Source organism: Epinephelus fuscoguttatus, linkage group LG13, assembly GCF_011397635.1.
Source record: "Epinephelus fuscoguttatus linkage group LG13, E.fuscoguttatus.final_Chr_v1".
In the NCBI taxonomy this organism is placed as follows: Eukaryota; Metazoa; Chordata; class Actinopteri; order Perciformes; family Serranidae; genus Epinephelus; species Epinephelus fuscoguttatus.
Window position 1 is genome coordinate 22,001,882 of NC_064764.1, and position 16,032 is coordinate 22,017,913.

The following is a 16,032-nucleotide window of genomic DNA, read 5'->3' on the forward strand; positions in this document are numbered from 1 at the left end:
AAATATCATTTTGACCTGATAATGATGTCAGATGAAATGTCAGGGGATCACCAAAGAGATAAATCATCTGGAGGGGACCATGAATGTATGTGCGAAATTTCATGACAATCAATTTGATAATTGTTGAGATAATACACTCAAAACCACAAATGTCACCCTCATGGTGGTGTGGAGGAGAAGTCAGTAATATTCATCCTCCAGAGACCATTGTTATCTGTACTTAATTTCATGACAATCCATCCAGGAGTTGAACAGTCTGGATGGAAGTTGTGGACCGACCAACAGGCATTGCCATGCATAGAGTGAAGCTAAAAATGACACAGAGTGGTGTTGCTTCCTTCACAAAACCACCTTTAACTAAGTGTAGAGACACCAACTTGCAGAGATTATATCAATCTGGAAACAGCCATAGCTTCTATTTGTCTGCTTGGCCAACTCACGGAGTTAATGTTAATAACTTTGGCCTTTTGGCTGTCGTCATCTTGGTTTTTTGGAACCACAAGTGACAATATTTTAGTGAGAGGGTGGAGCTGTGAAAGAGCAAGGGTTGGATCTGATTCATGGACTGTAGTGATGCTTCACAGACAGTCTGTCACTTGAGACAGCCTGCGTTTAAATATGGGTAACTTTAAAGCAAAATAAAATGTAAATGGGGGAGTTATATAAACATTCACCCCCAGTACAGTTGTCATGAATGTTAAAATTAGCTATAGAGACCAAACCATTTTTATACCAGGCTGTAAACATATTTATTGCTGCTGTAAAGTTGGTCATTTTAACATGGGACTAATCTATGGGATTTGACTGGCTTTTGGAGCCAGCTTCAAGTGGCCATTCAAGGAACTGCAGTTTTTAGCACTTTAGTGTTGGCTTCATTTTTCATCCTCGGATGTTGCTACTTTGATCACTCATTAGCTAGAAAGCTATCATTTGACCAGATAATCAGAATTTCAAGTTGACCTGTTAAATGCTTGACTGGAGCCTGAGTTATAGCAGGAACTCAACTCTCACCACAGTAACTTGGAACTTACTTGAAGGTCAAGACCTAAAACTTGCCTGTGACTTGCATGTGTGACTTTGCACTGAATGCAGCTAAAAGTCAGTTCATCACTTTTTTTATATTTGTGGAGTTGCTAATTCTTAAGATAAATGGAGTCTGTTCTATGGAGTCTGTTCTACAATAAAATTGAATTTCAAAACTTGGTTCAAGGATATTAGGATTCATTATTTGTGATTGAGTGCTTTGATGCAATTTCAGGGGAATAAAACATTTGCTCATCAGATCCATTTCTGCATCATTAGCAGAACAATGTCCTACATACTGACTTTGTTTAACTCAAATGTAAGGTGCAAACATTTCATTCGTGCTGGTTTATTTTCTTTTCATCCCAACATGTCATGTAGATGAAGTAGCTCCTTTAGGTCTCACAAAGCTAAACAGCAACGTTGTACAATTTACCTCAATGTAATATTTAAACCTTAGCACTTTTGATGCAGCCAAACTGAGCTACCTGTTTAGAAGAAATAAACACAGCTGTTTTCCTCAGTGCATGAGATCTTTCCAAATATCCTCAAATACTCAGGGGTGACAAGGATTCACACAGTGGACGGTTCGCACCTCTGAGGCACAGATAGATAAGATTCACGGTAAAAGTTAGCTAATATCTCCGAACTGACAGGAACTTTCCGGGCATTTACAAAGTGTGACTTTAGTAAACCTGCGCTGGTTTGAATAACATCAAGAAAGCCGAGGAAATATGGGGGGGTGGAGGAGGGGAGCTTGCTCTTTGATGTATAGGATTGAGATGTGATGAGGTCTGTTCAAAGTGAGTACAAAGTAGTGTTAAGATGGAAAAAGCAAATGCAGCTTTAGTCAAGGTAGAGAAGCCGAGGTAGCAAGAGATGATGAAGAAATGTCCTGTCTCACCCAAAACGTAGGCAAAGAAGATGAAACGTTATCTGACATTAAATATAGATGCTTCCTTGTAAAGGTGTCTCGGCTTTAAAACACACTTTTGTAACCTATAAATTTTGAAACCTGGGGGTTTGCTGCATAAGAAGAATGTAATAAGCCTTCGCAACTGTCTTATGTTTGAATAGTCAGGTTATAACGTAGCTTGTTATCTTTAGTAAGTCGTCAATAACATTTCTGTGGTGAAATAAATAGTGAATTCTTCAGTGTGCTGTTTTGAACAATCAGGGAAAACAAAGTAACGCTGCCAAAGATGCGGTCATCTGCTGGAAGCGAGACAGCAGGAGAGAGGAGAGAAGAAGTCATTCAGTGGGTGGGAATAATAAATTACTTCTTACTCTGTTTAACAGATTAGCCGCAGCTCACATTTGTATCATTAGATTCAGGAGGAAGTAGGAGGGTGAACAATTACATCTACAGTCCTGTCGATCTGCTGAGTCAGTGCAGGATTTTTATCAGATCTGTGCTCTGGTGTGCATGGTGGAAATGTACATTTTAAAGGCCCGTTTGTGGTTGTCACTTCACTTTAAAAGGTCAGTTTATCAAAATGAGTGTAGTCAAATTCTATGCACTTTAATTTGGGTGGCAGCAAACATCTCAGATGCAGATATCTTATAACATCAACAGTTAAAACCCAAACTACTTGTGTTGCTGGACACCACAAGCGGCAAACAAAAAGAACATTGTTTTGATTTAGGTGAAATCTATCTTGAAGTCCTTTTAAACCAATAGTTTGACATTTTGGAAATACACTCATTCGGTTTCTTGACGAGAGTTTGATGAGAACATTTGCGCCACTCTCATTCTGTATACTAAGTATAAACCTGCAGCTAGCAGCAGGCTAGCTTAGCTTAGCATTCAGACTGGAAATGGGGAAACAGCCAGCCTGAATCTCAACCTGCTCCCTTCATCAAAAAGCCTGTGGGATTTTCCATTGGATTAATGTAGAAAATAAGCTCTGCGGTAAACAAAGGTTTATGATACAGGTTTTGTTCAGCAAGGTATCTGCACAAATGAACAGCACTTTTATGAGTTTTAAAGTGTAAATGCAGCCACCAGGACTTAAAAGCTAACATCAGACTAAAAACAAACTAGACCATGGTCGCATGACTTCACGTCACCACCACCAAGAGACTGTAAAACCGTGTTCAGTGTGATGACGTTCTGTATTCTCATTTAGCCACTTGTCAGCAACTGCCTTTTTGGGACACATAGAAGCTTCAAAATTCAGGAGTGGGATATTTAACAAATCGCGAAAGTCTGGGAAATGGGAACACATTTCCAGGGCTTTAACACATTCCTGGAGCACTCTATAGTGGACAAACTGTGGAATTACAACTTCTGGGTCCTTCACATGATGCCATTGGTCCCAAAAAATAATTTTCCCCAAAGACTTTGTGAAAGAGATGTCTGTAAATCAGTGGATATACATTTTTTTATGTCACAACCCCTGCAAAATGATTCATTTCACTATTGGGATCGGTCTATTTGGTCTGATAGTAAAGTCTGAGTCTAGTAAAGTTGCAGAGGGCTAAACTAGAAGTTAGCTGCTCAGCCAGTGGAAGCCTTCAGTGTGGGCCCAGTGATGCAGAAGATCTGGATATTTTTTTTACCAAGGAAGTCAAACCTTTTTGGCTTCATGCAACATTGAGCAACTTTCATAGGAATAAATGGTACCCCACATCCAACACTGTATCCAGTTCTCTTTATACATCCATAGAAGTCTAGGAGAATGACCTGGCTTTTCACCTGATTTATTGCCTTAGTAAACATTTTCCTGATGAGTTTTGGTCCCAATTTCTACCTTTGTACCTTTTGGAAATTATGGTACCATTTAGAATAAAATAGACGATGAAGTGAGGTATGCTTTGGGGTGTGGCTACCTTTTGATTGACAAGTCTGCACCACGATAACCTGTCAATCAGGTTTGAGGCATAACAGTGCGTATACTCTACAGCCCCACCCTTTCTTCCAAATATGGTTACTTCTGGCCCCTAAAAAACAAGATGGCGACGGCCAAAATGACCAACTTGAGACTTTAAATGGTGGTCCATAAAGCAATGTCACATCAAGGTGGCTATGTCCACTTCTTTTATACAGTCTATGCAGCCCTCTCTGTATTTTACCGCCATGCAGTGGTTCTACTTCTCTCATTAGTTACTCTTACATCTTGGCTAATTTCAGTTGCAATGAGTTAAAACTTGCTTCTTGACCCTGATCTTGTTTATTGGCAGATAATTAGTTTCAACCCACAATATTCTATGTGGCTAATTGTAGGCTCTACTTTTGCTCATGTTTTCCAGAAAACTGTCTTCAGCAGAAAAACTGCACCTTGTAAAAAACTAAAACAGCCACTCTAAACAACTCTCTACAACCTTCCTCATTAAACTCTGCATCAGGAGAGAAGCCTCCCACCACAGCACTAATTACATCTTCAATTACAAGATAAAGTAGAGGGGCACTCAGAGAGCACAGACCTCCGCCAAGGCCAATATAGTCCAGTCCTCTATGATATGTGATGTCAAAATATGGCTGTGCCTAGCTGAAGCTTTATCATCCCAGCTGTGCATTAATTATGTATTTCTAGATTTTTTATTTCACACCTTAGTTTGAGGGAAAAAAAAGTGTGACGATGTCACTGTTGTACTGGATCCTCCATTAAACCATTGTCCCCAAGAGCTCCATAACAACTGCTTTCTTTATGAAGCAGCTACATGTAGGCTACCCTGGAGGATTAAGGGCCATCAGACACAATGTGCTTTGCTGAGTGGCGCAGCTTCGCTTGATGCAGCAAAAAGCCATCCTGGTGTAACGCAAACCTTTGGATATAACAGGTTCAGAGCGCAGTGGTGCCATTGTTGCATTGTGTCTGAAAGGGGCAATACTGGTACTCATGAATGTGGGTTGTAATATCGAGTCATAACAGCTAGTTGTTTGTCACTTTTGAACTTTACTGCTATTGTTTAAGATGTTTGGCATTTACTCTGCCAAGGCCAAATGCAGTATCTCTCAATGCTCGCAGAAGTAAAAAATAATTTGTGTATCGCCCATCCAATAAATTTTAATGAAAATCAGGCTGGTTGTTTTTTCGTAGTCCTGCTGAAAACCGAGCCGAAACCTATAACCTACCTGTCAGAGGTAATCAACGTTTAAAAAGATACTTTGCCAGTTTTCAACCAGCTTTGTATCACAACAAGGGTAGTGTGTATACATGAACAGTGGCAAACTTCCCTCCATCTAACCAGCGCTGAGATCTCCCTGCTCATCTCTCCGCTCAAATTTTGCCTGCTTGTAAGGTTGTTGCTCAAACTACAGATTGTATTTCTGCATTTTCATATGCCCACTACCACGGACACATTGTATAGAAGCAGATATAAAGACAGAACCTCCCCAAATGTTATAACCAGGCGGAATATCAAGAAAGATTTAGCCTTTTTCTCGCCTAAAAAGGTCTTCAGAAACATATTTTTGTGCAGTGTTTGCACAAATATTAACCAAGATTCTGTTACTGTGTTGAATCTTTCTTGACAAAAATGTTTACAGTAACATATTTTTGCTTACCATTTTGCTGTAACATGAGATTGTTTGTTACCAGCCAGCCATATTGTTTCCTGTAGAAGAACAGCAAAGCTTGGATTTTGTCACCCACCAGCAGGAGCATTTATTGGTCCAGTGCGGCACAGTGCATTCTGGTAGTTGTAGGTTTTCTACCTCTTGAGCAAAAGCAAATGCCACAACCATTTTCTCGGTTTTCTCTGATTATATAGCACCGATTTCAACAGCATGTGTGTCTTCCTACTGCACAGACAGCCTAGTTTTATGGAAATAACATCTTTCCATTAGTGCAATACTTATTTAACTCCTCACTGAGACAAATGTTTGATGCATGAAAATGAAATCCTCTGTTGAAACTAAATGTATTAAATTCTCTCACCTATTAGTAGTACTTTTTTGCTCTCAGTCTCAAAAATATACCACATTTCAGGATTACAGATCTTCGCAATATTACTATAACCTGTACATCTTGACTGAAATATAATAAATCAGATTATCAGTACTTCTTAATGTTGATGCTTGTTTTTAGTCTTAATTTTTTCTGGGCAAATGATTGCAGCAACTTTTGAGATGGTCATATATTGTAACTTACATTAGTTCTCATTTGTTTCTGGTGTTAATGAAGATCTGACCTCAGCCTCAGTCTCAACGTAAACACATTCAAAAATTACTTTTCTCTCTTTTTGTGGGTTTTGGTAACAGGAAAGTGAAAATTCTTCCAATACCGCACCACGGTCTCACCTCTGCCTCCATCATTGTAGCTATTTAGCAAATTGAATTGTAGTCTGCTGTGCACCTGTGAGAGGAGATATAATTAGATGTGGTTTACATGTGTGGATTTATGTAACGTTAATCTTTTATTGAGTCAGATCATCGATGAAATTACATAATTGTAAACCTAAACTGACGTAAATTTAAAATGTGTTTCTGCCACTTTGTCACACGAGGGTGCAGATTTAAAAAGTGGAGGGCAGAATCTGTTTGCAGCTGCTGTCGTCACCATCAGTATATCGCGTCGGTGCTTGTTGTTGTTTTGCTTGGTTGGATCTCTGCCCTCATTTTTCCTCTGTTGCAGGTCCAGTGATGAAGCTGCAGCAGAGAACTCCTCGCCGGCGGGGCCAGCAGCCCAAGCTGCTCAACAGCCCCGAAGACAGCCTGTACTACAACCAGCTAAATGTGAGTTCAAAGTGCCGATAAAGGCCTTTGTCTGACTTTGGTTCCACATGATAATACAATTAAACCTACCTGTGCCAGACCCTGGAGCCCCACCCCCACGCTTCTCTGCCTCTTGTCTTGAACATGTGCTTATGCTCTTTATCTGTTGCTTTCATGTCAGGATGTCTGCCTTCACGGTGAATAATTGATGTGGTTTATCAAAGCTGAGCAAGATGCATGCTTCATCAGACTCACTTGAGCCCTTTGATCAGAAAAAATTATGCTGTGACTTCTGATATTATCAGCATCTGCTCGCATTCAACACAAAATCACTTTGAATTAAAAATTAATGACTCTCTGCTCATCTTTTGACTGTGTGCTCTTGGCCCTTTCCTCAGAGAACTCTGGATTACCAGGGGAGCAAGAGGAAGCCGAGAAAACTTGGGTAAATAACTGCTTTCCTACTTACAGCAACTCTAAACAGAGCAGGCCCTTTGTGGAATAGGAGAATCCAGAAATGGAGTTGTTTTCTTATAATGTAAATGGAGAGCCGAAAATAACAGGCTTTTTATGAGCAGTTGCTCTGCGTCATTAGAGAGGGGGGTTACATATTAAGGCTTTGTCAGCATGCTAATTTTAATTGTTGAAGGTCTGACTTGTATTTGTACTATAAATGACATCCTGGTTCAGCTCAGTATACTTAAGAAAACGCATGCGCCTCATCGCCATATCTGCAAATATTGTTTTTATCTTAAATGTCTCGCCTTTCACATCAAGACTGCTCTGTATCCCAGTTACTTCTCACCACTTTCTCTTCTTACCCCATCACAGTCAAATCAAAGTACTGGATGGAGAAGATGAGTACTACAAATTACTGTCAACTGTGGAGTCAATCCCTGAGGAAGAGTACGCCACCGCCCCCCCCTCCCACCCTTTCTAGTGGGCCTCTCGTCAGTCAGAGCTGAGCCTTACAACCATGTCAACCGGTAAGACAGACGCACCAGACATGTAGATAGACACTCCAAAGAACATCCTCAGTGTTGGATGTGCTGTGGTATGTGGAGCAAGTAGCAGCAGTGCAGAATAAGCGACCTGTACAGGCAGTGCCCTCAGCTGTTAATCCAACCTGGTTGGAAACAACTTACTCATCAGGATCATTATTAAAACAGTTTCCTACAAGCATTGTGCTATTTTCTGTGTAGTAAGCCACCACTGTTTCTCCATTTCAGCTCAGGTTTTATAGCTATAACACTCAATTATTGTCAGAGATAATAAGAGAATTTTGCAAGGAGAGGACCTCCAGACGTCTGTTACCAAACTTTTTCCCAGTCTTGTGCTTGGCTTGCTGCCGCAGTGCCTCTAAATGTTGCAGGAATTTGCGAAATTATCGTGGTGTTTGTCATTTTTCCAGGGGCTTTTCAGGGTCTTAAAAGCCTGCATTCAATAAGAAATTATCATTCAGCGTACAAACTGTTGTGAAATGGTACAGATGTTGCATCAATAAATGGATTAATGACAATGCACGTAACACAAAGAATACATCATCATGTGGCGCACTGGGGAGGGGAGGTTTCACTAATGACAAACATTTTGCAAAGTCACAATGAAACACTTAAATGCTAAGTATCCATTTGTAGTTTTAATGTCAGATGTTTGAGCTCCATGTCAGGGCTGTGAGAAACAATTACTCTTAATACCTCCGCCAAGGACAAGGGCGTAGGTTTTGTTTCAACATTTGGGGGGTCACACAATGTTTTTAATTTGCATTCTGGGGAATTTTTATGTACCAATTCGGGCTTTTTCGGCATCACTTTGGTGTGAATGTCTTAAATTTTGTCGACATAAAAGTCTTCCATGCCTATGACCAAGGAGTTACATTTTCAGTTCAGTTTGTCTGTCTGTCAGCAGGATTATGGAAAAACTATTGGCCCAATTTTCATGAAACCTGGTGGAAGGGTGTAGCATGGGCCGTGGAAGAACCAACTAAATTTTGAAGCGGATCAGAATCGGATACACTGACTATTTTTTCACTTTCGTAACATTGCGACAAGGAGCATTTGACCTCTGTGGATGTCTGCACTGTACGAGTCCCCTTTTAGTTATCCATGTATTTACCAACTATTTATTGATTGATTCTTCAGTGTATAAAACATTGAAATGTCCTCAAATTTGACCTTAATATTACATTCATATGAGCATAAACTGATGAAAAGCTAAGAAATCCTTCAATCTTTAACCAGTTTGGTGTTTGATCTCAATAAATGATGACACAAACAGTTAGTTTCTTAAAATTAAAATGGCCATTGGTTATTTCCTAACAGTTGACTTATCTATCATTGTGTCAGCATTGGCCCACATGGAGCCCCTCATCTTGCAGGCAGTGTGTCTCTCTTAAAACTCAGTGGTGTTAACCTGACTTGGTTAAAATCTACCTATTTCTGAGCATTATGTCTATTGTCTAAGATGGATCCAGAGACAAATCCTTCTGAAACCCAAAACTCTCCCTACGAGTTCTCCCACAGCGAGCCGCCTGTAGTTAGAGGGGCTTTGTGCTGTCTGAGTGCTGGAATCACCACACATAGCCTCACAGAGGCAGAGCTAGACCTCACTTTGAATTTCACCCTAAATACAGGAATTTTCTTTTAAGATGTGAAGTGTCGGAAATACAGGGCTGGCGAGTTGATTTGTAGAGCTTTTTTTTTTTTTCTTTTCAATTTGCATATCATTTACTGCATCTCCCTTTGTTGACACCCGAGGGCCTGAGAGGAGATTTTGATCTTAATAGGAAGAGTAGGGTGGTATGACTGAGGATCTCATCCTCCTTACACTCAGCGGGGAAAACATTAGAGCTCTGCCTAGATAGCGAGACAGAGATAGCGGCTTCACTTAGGTTCAGGTTCACGCGAATCCTGGTGTGTTTGAAGAGACCCAAAGTGTTCATCAAATCCCACCGCTCAGAGCTGCGAGGGTCAGGCCGGGGCTGAGACACTGAGGACGAACTCATCACCCAAACACCACTGTTTCAATGTGCTATTTCCTCCCTTTTGTTGCATGTGAAATAGAAGGCAGTTCTTCACAAGACTCTTTAAGATGATACAGGGTTTCAAGTTCACCGCTTGTGTCACTTGACACCACTGTGGTTTTAACCCTGTCATTTTCCAACCATAACTGTGCTGTTTGTTGTGTTGAACAGCCACAGAGCTTGTAGTGGTAGTATGGTTAATCCAAATGTTTTAAATGTTACACATCTCCTGAAACTACTGCAAACTCTACACAGTGGTGGAAGACGCATTCAGATATTTTAAAAGTAGCCATTCAGCAATGTTAAATACTCCATTACAAGTGTTGCAGTGATGTTATACAAGAGCACTAGATGAAAGAATTTACATTTTTTAATGCAGAAAATGTCTCCTCTTGTTATATTACTATCTCCTTATTATTGTATTAATGTTATAACTGATAATATTTAGGGTATTGCAATATAGCCTATAAAAAATATTGCGATATTTTTGGGCTATATCACAATACACGATATATATCTCGATATTTTAAAATCTTTAAACTACTGTAGACTACTAAAATACTAAACTACTAAATATAGTACTGTTTAAATAAATTTAAATAAAGTACTGTTATAATAAAGTTGAATAAAGTATTGTTATAATGAAATAAATCAAAAGTGGAACCACTGATGCTTCTACTCTGAAGCACCCAGCTCGTCTCGGGCTGCAAGTTTTGATGTTTTAGCAGTAAACTTGAAGCCTTATGTCAACAGTTAGCTGTTAGCAGTTAGCAGAAAGTTATTCACTGTCAGCTGCAAACAAATTAACATCTCTCCAGTTCATATATTAATAACAACTCGCACTGGTCGCAAATTGTGACTTAATGGTTGTGATCTTAAAGATTCAAAACATACCTTGCCTGTTCACACGCCATTGCCCAGGAGACAGAGATGTGGATGGACAGGGAAGTGACGTATCATGTTTGTGAGTCTTTTGTTTGTTTGTTTGAGAGCGGAAAGTGCAAGATAACCGAAATGCCAAAGCAAGTCTCAGGTTTAAAAAAAAAAATGACATGATAATTTATACTCACTGCTCAGGATATAGTCATTTTATATATCCCACATGGATTAAGCCGTGAGTATAATCGATAAGTCACCCTCTCCTAATTATAACGTGTCGCCAGCATTTTATGTAGCACGTAGTCAAGATGGGGCTAATTTGAACCAATATACAGTTGAGTACTTAAATCTATAGCAGTGAATTTTACAATAATGACTTCATCTGCAAAAGAACTAGCGAGTGAATAGCACAATATTCACTCTGAACTGTCGTGAAGCTGAAGAATTAAGTAGCACAAAATAGAAATACTAAAGTAACTTACACTAAAATGCAGTACTTGTGCAGATGTGTGTAGTTACTTTCTACCACTGCATCAACAAGACAATGATGAGATCAGTTACACAAAATCATCCCTTATTCAATGAAATTGAAAGCAATAATTATCTAAAATTGTGTTTATGTTCTTTTTTCATGTCATTAAATCCTGTGGTTGTTTGAGATCTCAATTATCTGTGGACAGCCATTTCTCAAAAAAGATAAAGTAGAAATTTTCATGATCACATAATTAAGCTGCATCAAAAATAAAGTCTTACATTTACTCTATTGTCATACATACATATATATGTATAGCTCTTCAAAAAAATTCAAAGCGTAATACCCCAGACCACTGGCAGTGTTATAATGTGGTGTCACAGTTAGTTCAGAAGCGTTTCACCTCCGGTCGTAGCCACAGATCCTGCAATAATTAAAATCCTCGTTGTGCATTACTCCCTTGCTGGGATAGTTGGTTCCTCTGAAGAGCAGTCTGAAATAGGTCACCCCAGCACCCTGTAGTGCATCTTAAAAGTACACTGAATCAATTAAGTGTGATCATGCTCCCTTGATTATTTTGGCCCTGTTTTACCACGGAGAGGAATTTCAAATAGGCTGACTAGTTTGAATAACAAGGTTGGACTGTGGTGACAAATGGTTCCAGAGTGGGTGTTTCTTCCCCTGTTTTTCTCTGCCAAATTAACTCCCTGGCTGATTGCCTGCTTTAGCATATGAGAGGAGGTGAGCGGAGGTGTGTACGTAATTACCTTGGTTAGCTGATTATGTGTTGCAAAAGGCAAATGTTATGAAATACTGTCGTCACTCTTGTGAAGGATGCTCTGACCTAATGAACTGGAGCTTCTGTGTTTTTGCTTCGACTCCTGATCGTCTTGCAGGTCTACAGATGAGGGACAGACGCAGGGTGAAGTCTGTGTCTGAGGCCTGACACCTGTGTTTTCTTTAATACGTCTGCGTAAATCCAGCTCCCTCTTGTTTTTCCTCATTAATTCTGACAACATCTGGTGTGCGAGAGAGGACTCCTTTAATGTGGCCAACGTTACTGCTGGTGTTATTCTTGCCATTTTAGCTATTTGCTTCATGCGCCGCACTTTCATTAAAGCTACATCCAAGGCAGCCCCAAACACTGTTATCCAAAGTTTTAAACCACCTTTATGAAAATCGCTCGAGCTGCAGCCTTAACAAATGATGAAAAGCTTTTTATTTTCTAAAGAAGCATACTTACCTTTTCACCTAATAGTGATGTCTCACTTCAAAGAGAGAACACGATTAGGCCAACATTGTCCTGTTTCTATATCCTTTGAGTTCAAAGGGAGAGTTTGAATACCAGTTTTTCATGTGCAGCCTTTTCAAATACTGTTTTAATGCAGTTTACGTGCTTTTGATATCCAGATGTGTCAGATTTTCACCACAGCAGAATATCTCATACTATATTAAGATTGCATACCACAGTTTTATGCAGGTTTTGTTTCGTGATAGTTTTTCTTCCCACCAACTTCGAGGACAGGGGACGAACAGGCAGCTACAAACTTAGCATTGTGACGCTCTTTGCTGGCTAATGATTGGTGCCAAAGAAAAAGCGACATACATGCGCGTCAGCCAGATGTCAGATGTGTGTTGAGGGCTCTGAGCAAGAGAACATTCCCTAAAGACGGCATTAATAAAGAAACTGGTTGAGCCGGGTGGAGGCAAAGAGAGTAAGAGGCATAGAGGAAGAAGGAGATAAAAGAGTCTGTTGAGTACATACATCAAAGGTCTCTTAATGACAAGGGATGCCATTAGGGTTACAGTGGCTTTTGTTTCAGCTTCCTCACACCTGCAGTTTGTTGAGGGCGCTTTATGCACTGTTTTGTTGTTAACATTTGCATGAATATAAAATGCATGCATGAGGAGATAAGATGTTTGTTCCTGGCTGCTAATCTTAGTGGTGACCAAATGTTTTGGTCAGAGCTACAGCTTCCTTTTCATGTGCAAAAAAAAGAGAAATGCAACCATTCAGTGTGTGAAAGCTAGAACAATAAAAACAGTAAGGAGAAGCTGTTATCCTGTACACCATGGAATTCATTGACTTAAAAGTTTTCTCGGTGCCTCCGGTGCTGGAATGGGATTTGACAAATCAGAGCGTGAAATTGTGATTAGCCTCTCTCAGTTTGTAGACGGAGTGGGGCACTAGCAGACTTGGCATGGCCAAAGGTGTAACCTGTTTTGTTTTGCCCCGGTGCTGCTTCCCCAGATGGTGGGACCAGCTGCCATTGAATAAACGCTGGACGGGTAACAGTGTGAGAATTACCACGGCCTTGTTTCAGTTTGGGATGCATTACAGAAAGCTTGTCTTTTTGCCACTGCCAGGAGGAGCAGGGACATATCACCTGGTGTTCAACCAAACGGCTTTTTGATTGAGGTCAGAATAAAGAAGCGTCCAGTATAACTGTAAAAAATAGATATCATATACCTTATTTGTGTAGGTGTCCCCCCACTGTCATATTCCAGTATTTTCTTTACATTTTCCCTAAGATCCCTAGTGGGATGACATGTGCAACACAGTACTTGTACAAGAACCTGGTCTTTCACTGACAGCTGTAATAGGTCACATCTCCATCAATTTATATATCATATCCAGTGTTCGGAGGACTATTTTTGAATGTAATAAGTAATGTAACTATTTTAATTACTTCATCAAAATAATGTAGCTGATTACATTTGATTACTTTTTGATTACTTTTAACAAATAACAAATATTTTAAACTGGGCAATAAAGCTATAAACTGTCCGCAAATGGGCAGTGTCAAAAGAAGGCATTCCTGGTTGACATAAATATATTCTACACATAAACTTTTTACAGACAAGAATATATTCGGATGTAACCCCTTTTAATCAACATTTTGACCATTAACTGTAATTTAGTTACATATTTTTTGTCCATAACTATTTTTCTACCAAGATTCCAATTGCATTTATTTTGTAATTGAATTACTTAATGCTGCTACATGTTACTAGTTACTCCCCAACACTGATTGTATCATAATGTTACGATAAAGGTCAATACAGTTTATTTCATGCTTGTGTTTTCATTGCTTCTATAATAGTAACTTCTCTCTTCTAAACATTTTGAACTAAATATTTACTAAAATCAAAAAATATGGTCAAAAATATTGCGATATTTCATATTCTCTGCATCGCCCAGTCCTAAGTTCTGCTAGTGTTGATGTTTTTTCCTCCTGTTTCCATGTTTTTAAGGAGATTAGAACTAACAGTGTGGTTGGAGTGTTTGTAGATGCCAATATATCAAGTTTCTGATTGTTACATCATCAACATAACAGTTGCAAAAGCATTTAGCAGCGTTTGGAGTCTTGCTCAAGTGCTCTGGAGCAACAACACCTGGAAAATAGTCACTAAAGTGAAAGAATATTTTAAAATATAAGTATGATAAAAACAAAAAAAAACACCTGTTCTAATAAGCTGTTAATATCTGAATATTTGAGGATGGTTTTGTTCGTGGCATCACAGTATATCTGGTGATTGGAGAGCTTTTAATCGTAATAATTCCTGGGAGAGTACTGCAGGCTCTAACCTTGTACATCATCATAGAGGGGGAGTTTCCCTCTTTAGGGCTGGATTATCACATCCAGGGTGGGCTGAGAGAAGGTAAAATGACCTGTCCCGCCTTACGTGACCCCAGGCCAATCCTGCACATTGCCAAGGCTTTGCTCTTTGCTCTTGAATATGCAGAGATCCCCAGCTTCATAGGCTCCGACGAGGGAGAGAAAAAGAGTTGTATCGCATTGCAGGGAAAATTAGTGAGACCAAAGTTGGAGTTTCAGTGTGTTGGGGGCTGCGAACAATGGCAGCTTTCTGTCAGACAGCAACTTCAAAGCTCTGCTGAGTGACTGCTCTGAGTTATACATTGTTGTAGATCACTGAGGAAATTCACAGATGTTTTCTCATACGAGACACCATTATAGCGGCTCAAGTACCCAGTAGCCTCAAGCATTTCTCCCTCTACCCCCCCTCTGTCTCTCTCTCTCCCACACACTCAAACTCACTCTCACTCTCACACATGCACCCTCACCGCCTCCCCCACCACCCCCATCCTCTCTGATATCTCTCGTATGAGACAGATGTGGAACCTGTTTTCTCTCCAGCTGTCCGGAGAATATGAAAAGTTAAAAAGGGTTCATGTTGTGGCATTGCCCCCTGACTCTGTCAAACCCTCAGCTCTCACTGTCAGCTCGCTCAAAACGCTCAAAATGTCAAGATCACATGCAGCTCCACTTTCTCAGATCTGTCTGGGGTCAATACAAAATATCATTAAAAAGAAGTTGTATTAATTTAAAGCTGAATTATAGTGAGAAGTATTTAGAGTGTGTTTTTCTTTCTCTCCTGCAGATTGCCTTCTTCATCTTTGGACTGGACCTGAACCAAACTCAGCAACACGCTTCATATCTATTGTAAATTTATATTTATTTCTAGTAAACTGACATTTTATATGAGTCAAATAAATGTGTTTCAACCACTGACTTTTGACTGTTGGTGTATTTTTCTTCTTCACCTGTTGAACGACTGGAAAATGTTTAATTTTGTTTTCAGAAATTTCAGATTTTCGATCCAAACAGGAATATGAGACAAAAGTGCAGAACACCACAGACTGACTTGTGGTTTGACTTTAAAAAACACCAGCTCCATTTTCCTGCTCTTTAGACACAACCAAGGGCGTAGGTTTCATTTCAACATTTGGGGGGGAAACATATGAAAATGGAGGATTGGTGGCTCTCCAACAGAAAATTTTGAACATCAAACACTTGATTTGTTGCATTCTGGTGAATTTTTATGCACCATTTTGTGCCTTTTCTGCATCAGAGTATGGCGTAAATGTCTAATTATGTCAAAATAAAAGTCCTCTGCACTTAAGTGTTTTTATTTGAGGAGTTCTGAATATTGAGAGGGACTTTTCCCTGCATT

The 16,032-nt window shown here is 39.7% G+C and overlaps 1 protein-coding gene across 1 annotated transcript in view; it reads left to right on the top strand.

The window, feature by feature from the left end:
* myo3b (myosin IIIB) overlaps positions 1-15,582 on the top strand; it is an 89,770-nt gene extending 74,188 nt beyond the window's left edge. Inside the window, exons 34-37 of the mRNA XM_049594820.1 lie at positions 6,603-6,703; positions 7,081-7,127; positions 7,514-7,668; positions 15,460-15,582. Coding sequence (XP_049450777.1) covers positions 6,603-6,703; positions 7,081-7,127; positions 7,514-7,622 — 257 coding nt within the window. The 3' untranslated portion in view covers positions 7,623-7,668; positions 15,460-15,582. The remainder of the gene's footprint in view (positions 1-6,602; positions 6,704-7,080; positions 7,128-7,513; positions 7,669-15,459) is intronic.
* The last annotated feature ends 450 nt before the right edge of the window (positions 15,583-16,032 follow it).